Source organism: Oryx dammah, unplaced genomic scaffold, assembly GCF_014754425.2.
Source record: "Oryx dammah isolate SB20612 unplaced genomic scaffold, SCBI_Odam_1.1 HiC_scaffold_8, whole genome shotgun sequence".
Lineage (NCBI taxonomy): Eukaryota > Metazoa > Chordata > Mammalia > Artiodactyla > Bovidae > Oryx > Oryx dammah.
Window position 1 is genome coordinate 21,144,956 of NW_024070192.1, and position 8,653 is coordinate 21,153,608.

Consider the following 8,653-nt stretch of genomic DNA (forward strand, 5'->3'; position numbering starts at 1 on the left):
CTAAAAAGCCTCTTGATGAAAGTGAAAGAGGAGAGTGAAAAAGTTGGCTTAAAGCTCACCATTCAGAAAACGAAGATCATGGCATCCGGTCCCATCACTTCATGGGAAATAGATGGAGAAACAGTGGAAACAGTGTCAGACTTTATTTTTCAGGGCTCCAAAATAACTGCAGATGGTGATTGCAACCATGAAATTAAAAGATGCTTACTCCTTGGAAGGAAAGTTATGACCAACCTAGACAGCATATTCAAAAGCAGAGACATTACTTTGCCAACTAAGGTCTGTGTAGTTAAGGCTATGGTTTTTCCAGTAGTCATGTATGGATGTGAGAGTTGGACTGTGAAGAAGGCTGAGTGCCAAAGAATTGATGCTTTTGAACTGTGATGTTGGAGAAGACTCTTGAGAGTCCCTTGGACTGCAAGGAGATCCATCCAGTCCATTCTGAAGGAGATCAACCCTGGGATTTCTTTGCAAGGAATGATGCTAAAGCTGAAACTCCAGTACTTTGGCTACCTCATGTGAAGACTCTGATGCTGGGAGGGATTGGGGGCAGGAGGAGAAGGGGACGACAGAGGATGAGGTGGCTGGATAGCATCACTGACTCGATGGACGCGAGTCTGAGTGAACTCCAGGAGTTGGTGATGGAGAGGGAGGCTGGCGTGATGCGATTCATGGGGTCGCGAAGAGTCGGACACGACTGAGCGACTGAACTGAACTGAACTTGGGGTCTTCACACATCTAATCCCCTTTGCCCACTGCCATCCCTCTATTTCTCCCAGGCTAGCCACCATCGAGGTCACTTTATAGATAGGGTGCCCCACAAAGGGCACAAGAATAGCAGTCAGGGATCTGAAAATGGTAGACAGGTCATTGTTCAAATTGGTGCCTCAAATGCCGCCAGTAAAACATTTGTCATATGGGCCTTGGGTATTTGGGTTAAATAGCTACTGCTTCATGCCCAGTTCTCTCACCACTTGGGTCAACTTGGCATAGGTATGCCATGTACTCACAGTATATCCGGGAGCTCTCCTGTGTTTGACCACACTGTATGGATGGCAGCATTAATCCATTCCGTCTGCTGTTCTTGGTCTCTCAGTCATGTCTGACTCTTTGCAACCCCATGGACTGTAGCCTGTCAGGATCCTATGTCCATAGGGATTCTCCAGGCAAGAACACTGGAATGGGTTGCCCTGCCCTCCTCCAGGATGTTTTCCCACCCCAGTGATCAAACCCAGGCCTCCCACATTTCAGGCAGATTCTTTACCATTTGAGACAGTAGAGGATCCATTCCATAAGGATGTGCATTTGGCTTAGGCACAGATGCTGGGAGGGGTTGGGGGCAGGAGGAGAAGGGGACGACAGAGGATGAGATGGCTGGATGGCGTCACTGACTCGATGGACGTGAGTTTGAGTGAACTCCCGGAGTTGGTGATGGACAGGGAGGCCTGGCGTGCTGCGATTCATGGGGTCGCCAAGAGTCGGATACGACTGAGCGACTGAACTGACTGACTGACTGACTGCACGAGCCGCCTGGCATTCTGAAACTTTTGTCTCAATGAGTGAGTGGTTATAGATGCCAACCGTTCTATTTCATCCCCAACACATATGATACTGTCCACCTCTGTGTCCCAAAGTGTCAAGAGCTATGCTGTCAAGGGTTCCCCTTGCTTTTGCCAAAATTGTATACCCAAGTCTACCAACTCCGCCAGAATATATGGTCGATATGTCTTGCTCGGTCACATTGGGGGTTTCTTGAGGATGTCTCCCCTGGGCTATAGACTGCTCATCCTTCACTTTCTGCTGCCCAACAGGCCTCACTGCCAAGCAGGGACCCACAGTCTCATAATGTTCATTGTCACCTTCAGTTACTGCCTTACTGTCAGAGATGCTGGGTTCTTCAGGGCCACGGGGTTCTGCTCTGATGCCAACATATGTTGCCCCAGTTCTTCCAAGCATCTCTGCACATTACGCTGTGGCATGGCATCATGGAGAGCACTATCGATATTCACCTTCAGGGCAACCAAAGGAATCCACCCCAAGGTTCCAGCGGCAGTCCATGTCACCCTGTTCGGCAAATGGGAACTCACTGCCTCTAACGATTTTTCACTGCTATCTGGTGACTCATCCACCACCTCCCAGTCTTACACTGGAGCCCACATGGAGGGGATCGCAGCCACATGGGACCACATGCTATCTCATAGCCACTGGCTTCCTCCATCCAGTGGAGCCTCAGGCTCCCCTACCTGCTGGGTATGCTGCCAGCTTTGCCAATCGTCTTGCTGTTCACATTGTCTGCACTGTTCGCTGAACCCAGGGTAGGCAAGGCGCCAGCTAAGAGGCTGGAAGGAGACTCAAGGAGCCGTAGGACCTGCAGACCCAGTTTAATCTCTCCTGGCTGACACGGCAGCCGTAACACAGCCTCTCTCCTGGCTGATGCAGCTGCCACAGCAGTAGCCCCAGTGTAACCATAACATAGCCATACCGGCTAAGGGGCTTCCCTTGCAGCTCAATCAGTAAAGAATCTGCTTGTGATACAGGAGACCCGGGGTTGATTCCTGGGTTGGGAAGATCTCCTGGAGAAGGAAATGGCAACCCACTCCAGCATTCTTGCCTAGAGAATCCCATGGATAGAGGAACCTGGCAGGCTACAGTCTATGGGGTCACAAGAGTCAGCATGACTGAGCAACTAAGCACAGCCATAGCGGAGCTCCAACACAGCCTCATCTAACATAATCATGGTGTCACCCCAGTGCAGCCCCAGTGCAGCAGCAGCCAGGGCTCTGGGTGTCCCACACAGAGTAAGCCAAGTCGAAACGAGAACCTGGTGTACATGCGCAGTCCTACAAGTGATCTCAGCTGTTACATAAACCTCAGACATGCATGCACAGCACTGCAGGTGAGCTCAGCTCCTACACAATCGTTATTTACCAAATGTGGGGCAGGAGGGAGAGGCCATGGGGCATGAGAGCCTGACCATGCCATCTTGGCTAATCTGCTTTTTTCCTACAGTGCACTTTCTGCAATGTTTCAAAAGATGGACATCCATGGCAGTCCTGATACCAGTCATTCTTTCTTCCAACCCATGTCATAAGGGAGTTTCCAGAAATTTTAAAGATCTTGCAATTCAGGAAGTAAAGACCAAGTGTTTTTACTTGCAAGCATTTTTATTAGGATGACAAAGCGGAAAGATATCTGTATCCTGCTTTTGTGAAGGGATGAAGCACTTCATTGGGCTTAAGGAAAATCGGGTTGCCATGAAGTGTGAACCCTCCCACCACTGACATCCCTGCCTACAGGAGGTACTGTCTTGGGACGGATTTCCCGACAGCAACCCAGAAATGCACCGAGTTGTTGGGAGGTGGATGCTAGTAAGGTTCACACAGACTCACAACAAACAGTGACTAACACACATAATACTGATCTTTTATCACAGTCCAGGAAGTTGGTAGCAAGCACGTATTTCATCTATGTATTGGAGCTCCCAAATCTTCAGCCCTGCTCCCTCTCTGCAGTTCCTACTCTGAGTTCATCACAGACCCTCTCCCCTATCACTCCAGACAGCAGCTTTTTTGTTCAGGTGCCCTCTCACCTAGGAGAAAACCCTGACACCTAAAGATGATCCTTGATCAATTTGACCTACCATCTCTACTGTCAAAATTGCCGCCCAGACTCTACCACCTGTTACTGGCTCATCAAGCACTGGCATCACTCTTCATCCTCTCACCTGGACCACATACTTATTCCGCCCTTTCCCACTTTGGCCCTGCTGCAGTTTGTTTTCCACAGAACATAACTCATCTGATCTCTCCCTGCTGAAAATTATCCAGTAGATTCTCAATGCCCTTAGAATAAGATCTAAACTCGGCAGAACAACTGACAAAATCCTTCCCAGCCTGTACCTACCTACCACTATTGCAGATCTCAACATTTCCCTTTCTCTAAATCGCAACAGGTACACTCCCTGAACTATCTCCCAACTCTCTCTGTCACATTACTGTGTTTTACTTCCTTCAGGCACTTGTCACTGTCTGCAGTTGTTATTTATTCATCTGTTTACATTTGTGTTATCTGTATCCTCCACTAGAATGAACACCATGACAAGAAGAACCTTAGCTGACCTGCTTATATCTATATGCTTAGCACCTAACATGGTGCTAGATGTTTTGCTGAATGAATTATTAAATGAAAAAAAAAGAATGACTAATTTATAATTATATAAAAGTTAATTCCACAGAATACTGATTTTATTAATAAGTGAGAAGTACTGCTATTAGATGAGCCATCATTTGCTAGCTCTATACTTTCAATTATTATTTAATACCCCCACTCTCAGTTTTAACATCTGAAAAATGGGTGTAGTAATTGTCTTGATCTCACCAGGGTGTTAAGAAATAAGGAAGAAGATGTGCATAAAATACTTAGCACTATGCTTGGCACATGGTAGATATTCAATAAATACTAACTATTAGTGGAGAGTAAGATTAGAATGTTCTAGTTAATTTTAAAAAGAATATTTGCTTTATTGTGGAAACTGGTATGCCCCCCCCAAATAGTGGACCTTAGAAAGCTGATGTGTGGAGGAATCCCATATATATCCCCTTTTCTCTGTTCCCACCAATTATGATACTCTCTAAGCCAGAAATCATGCCCTCCTCATCACTCCTTCAGGGTAATCAAGTAGCTCCCAACCATCGTTCCTGCCTTCAAATTGTCTCCTTTCTACAGCATAATGTGTTGGTTAAGAAAATAGGTTCTAAAACTTTACGGTCTCAAGAACTTAAATAACCTGGTCCCATCCTCCCATTCTTCTTACACGCAACTAACCTTGAGGGCATTCTTCAGTGAGAGGGAATATGGCATAGTGATTAAGAGCAGGGCAATTAGAGCCAGACTGCTTGGCTTCAAATGCCAGCTCCTTCACTTACTCACTTACTAGTTACTTAGCCTCTCCGTGCCCTGGATTCCTCATCTGCAAATGGCAAGGAGAGTAACACTGCGTATGTCATAAGCTTTGGTGAGAATCATAGAGTACGTGTAAAGCACAAAGCTTGACACTTAGCAACGATGATGATGATGACATTAAGCCTACACCAGAAACTACTCATCTTTCTAAAACACAAATCCAATCATGCCATATACATGTTCAAAAACATGTAATGTCCATTGTCAACAAGATGAAATTAAGGTTAGGACACTTAAGCACAGTGCAAATTCTTCCTACTGTGGTGATAAGCCACCTTCGCAACTTCATATCCCATTATTCTCCTCCAGTGCCTCCCTACAGGAGATTGAAAATCTGTGCTCTAACCAACTGACACTTTTTGCCATCCCAAGAAAACACCACGGCATTTTGTTTCTCTACTTTACTTGCTGAAATTCCCTTCCTATTCCCTTTTACTTGTAAAGTTCCTGTTCATTCTTCAAGACCCACATAAACGTTCCAGTTTCACCAAATGCTCCCCAAATCTTCCAGGGAAAGGCAGGGGCTCCAACCTCTAAACTCTCACATCTTATCTAGAAAACCTGGATGCACAACTTGTGTTATCTGTCATTTGTCAGTTTATTTCTCTGTGACCTCTCCTATGGCCTCCTCAAAGACAGGAAAATATTTGCATCTTTTTTGCATAATCCCTGATTTACAGCAGGTGCTCAAGCAATGAGTGTTTGACTGATACCTACTGAAGTGATGTGGACAGCAAACAATTCTAGCAGAGTGATCCAAAATCACAAAATCATTCTAGTAAGAAGATGGCTAAAATAAAAGCAGTTTTCACGTTGAGTATCTTTTGGATCCTTCATTGTATTAATCTGCATCTCTTTAAGCTTCTGACTCCTCTATGTTGTACAATTTTCTACTTCATTTTAGAGGCTGAGTCATTTTGTTTAAAGATGAGTCAAGAAAAAATATTTTAAAAAAGATTTCAAAGGAAAATATTTCTAAAGATTTACCACTTTAATATATTTCCTCCTTTAAAGGAATGCTAAAATAGCACTCTAAGTTTCATGCCTTTACTTATTTAAATAATTTTATTTTTAAGATTCTAGTGATTTAAATGTAACTGGGGCATCTCCCCATGTGTACTCCATAGAACACTAATCTATGAAAACTAACAAATAAAAATGATTCTATGGTCAAATAAGTTTGGAGAAAAATATGCTATATCTCTTTATTGAAAAGTCATGGGACTTCCCTGGTGGTCCAGTGGTAAAGACTCTGCCCTCCAATGCAGGGGGCCTTGGCTCGATCTCTAGCTAGGAAACTAGATCCCACATGCCACAACTAAAACCTGGCACAGCCAAATAAATTTAAATAAAAGAAAGAAAGAAAAGTCACAAAGCACTTTAGCATATTAAAGGCTCTGAAAGGTCAATACAGCAAAGAATTCAGTATTTCCCAAACTTATTTACCAGAGGACCCTTTAGTGTTCTTTGAAACAAGTGTTCATGAAACTCATTTTAGGAACTACTGCACCATTCAGCCTCTAAATGGCCCAATATGATTAGTTTGGGGGCCATAAATAATATTAATTCATAACATGTTTAGATAGAATTTTAAAGAGTCTCCATCACTGTCACTCATGGAGATATGAACTCACCTACATGCCCCCAAGTTTTCATTCAAAGCACAAATGAAGGGAATGGGGAGCAAATCATTTATTACAGCTCTATTAAAAAAAAAGTGCTCATTAACACAGAACCAGAATTCCATCTGTTCACACAGTCTCTTGGAGCCATGTGAAATCTTAAAATAGTATCACTTTTTCAGCCAGAGGGCTGATTCATCATAAAGAATGTTTGGTTTCTGGTAGAACAGCAGTTGAAAAGCTTAGCTCTCTCTCCATCTGAAAAGCAGACAAGAAAATGTGAAAACCATCTGCAGATATCTAGCATGCCAGGTCATTATTAGTGATGTACAATGATTAGAAGATAATAACTCAGTTCCTTTGAAGACTGAAATGAAATGTCCACGCAGTGACAAACAGCCAAGGTAAAGAGCCCTAATTTGACAACAGAACAATCTAAACCCTTTTTATGAGGTGAGGAGTATGTCTTAAGTAATAAACACTTAAGTAATTAGATGTTTTTATGGAGATAACTATAAACTGAAACATAGGGGAAAAATCTCGGTAATAGGCTGACGCCCTGGGAGGTGGGTATATAAGAGCCAGGGGAGAAGACAGAAGCATCGAGACACCAAGAGACTTCTCTCATCAGCCCAACAAAAACCCAGCTCCTGACACCATGGCTTGCTGTTCTACCCGCTGCTGCAGCGTCCGCACTGGTCCCGCCACCACCATCTGCTCCTCTGACAAATTCTGTCGGTGTGGAGTCTGCCTGCCCAGCACCTGCCCACACGACATCAGCCTCCTCCAGCCCACTTGCTGTGACAACTGCCCCCCACCCTGCTGTGTGCCTGACACCTATGTGCCAACTTGCTTTCTGCTCAACTCTTCCCACCCCACTCCCGGACTGACCGGGATCAACCTGACGACCTTCGTTCAGCCTGGCTGTGAAAATGCCTGCGAGCCCTGCTGTTAAGCAGCCACATCTTTGCACGGGTTCAGTGATGTGCTGCTCAAGTCTTAATGCATCATCTGGCCTTCAACACTCACTATTACCTACATGAAATTAAATCAATCCCAATAGCCTGGGCAGTGTTTTCATGCATTTGCCCAACTTCTTGATTCTTTCTTCTTTTGGATAGAATTGGAGACCTTCTTTCTGTCTTTTAGATTCTATCACTATTCTTTGGAAATGAACCATTTTGACTATTCAACAATAAACTTCATTCTTACCTAGCAAATATGGTTTTGTGATTATTTGTTCATGTGTTTCTTCTTAGGGAAAGTGAAATGCCTACCTAAACTTGAACTCATCATACTGCCCAAGATTTACCCCAGCAGAATGAGAGCTCTCATGGTGGAATCATTGAAAAATTAGATACTGCTTCTCTGAGATGGGCTGAAAAGTAAAAAATTCAACAAGTTATTTTTTTGCAATATTATATGAGTTTCAAGTGTGCAACATAGTGACTCAATTTTTATAAGTTATACTTCACTTATAGTTATGATAAAATATTGGCTATATTTCCTGTGCTGTACAATATAGTCTTGTAGCTTATTTATTTTATACATAGTACTTAGTACACAGAACTGCATAAAAAAAGGTCTTAATGACCCAGATAACCACAAAGGTGTGGTCACTCAGCTAGAGCCAGACATCCTGGAGTGTGAAGTCAAGTGGGCCTTAGGAAGCATTACTACAAACAAAGCTAGTAGAGGTAATGAAATTGCAGCTGAGCTATTTCAAATCCTAAAAGATGATGCTGTTTAAGTGTTGCACTCAATATGTCAGCATATTTGGAAAACTCAGCAGTGGCCACAGGACTGGGAAAAATTCATTTTCATTCCAATCCCAAAAAACGGCAATGCCAATGAATGTTCAAACTATCATACAATTAGGCTCATTTCGCATGCTAGTAAGGTTATGCTCAAAATTCTTCAAGCTAAGCTTCAATAGTATTTGAACCAAGAACTTCCAGATGTACAAGTTTGGCTTAGAAAAGGCAGAGGAACCAGAGATCAAATTGCCAACATTTTTGGGGATCACAGAGAAAGCAAGAGAATTCCAGAAAATCATCCACTTTTGCTTC

The 8,653-nt window shown here is 43.6% G+C and overlaps 1 protein-coding gene across 1 annotated transcript; it reads left to right on the top strand.

The window, feature by feature from the left end:
- Nucleotides 1–7,170: 7,170 nt before the first annotated feature.
- LOC120867169 (keratin-associated protein 3-2) lies at nucleotides 7,171–7,804 on the top strand. The gene has a single exon (XM_040245400.1). It carries the CDS (start codon nucleotides 7,243–7,245, stop codon nucleotides 7,537–7,539), a length of 297 nt encoding a protein of 98 aa, XP_040101334.1. The 5' UTR covers nucleotides 7,171–7,242; the 3' UTR covers nucleotides 7,540–7,804.
- Nucleotides 7,805–8,653: the final 849 nt, after the last annotated feature.

Coding starts and splice junctions, on each gene's coding strand:
- LOC120867169 (XM_040245400.1), top strand. CDS start 7,243: ATGGCTTGCTGTTCTACCCGCTGCTGCAGCGTCCGCACTGGTCCCGCC.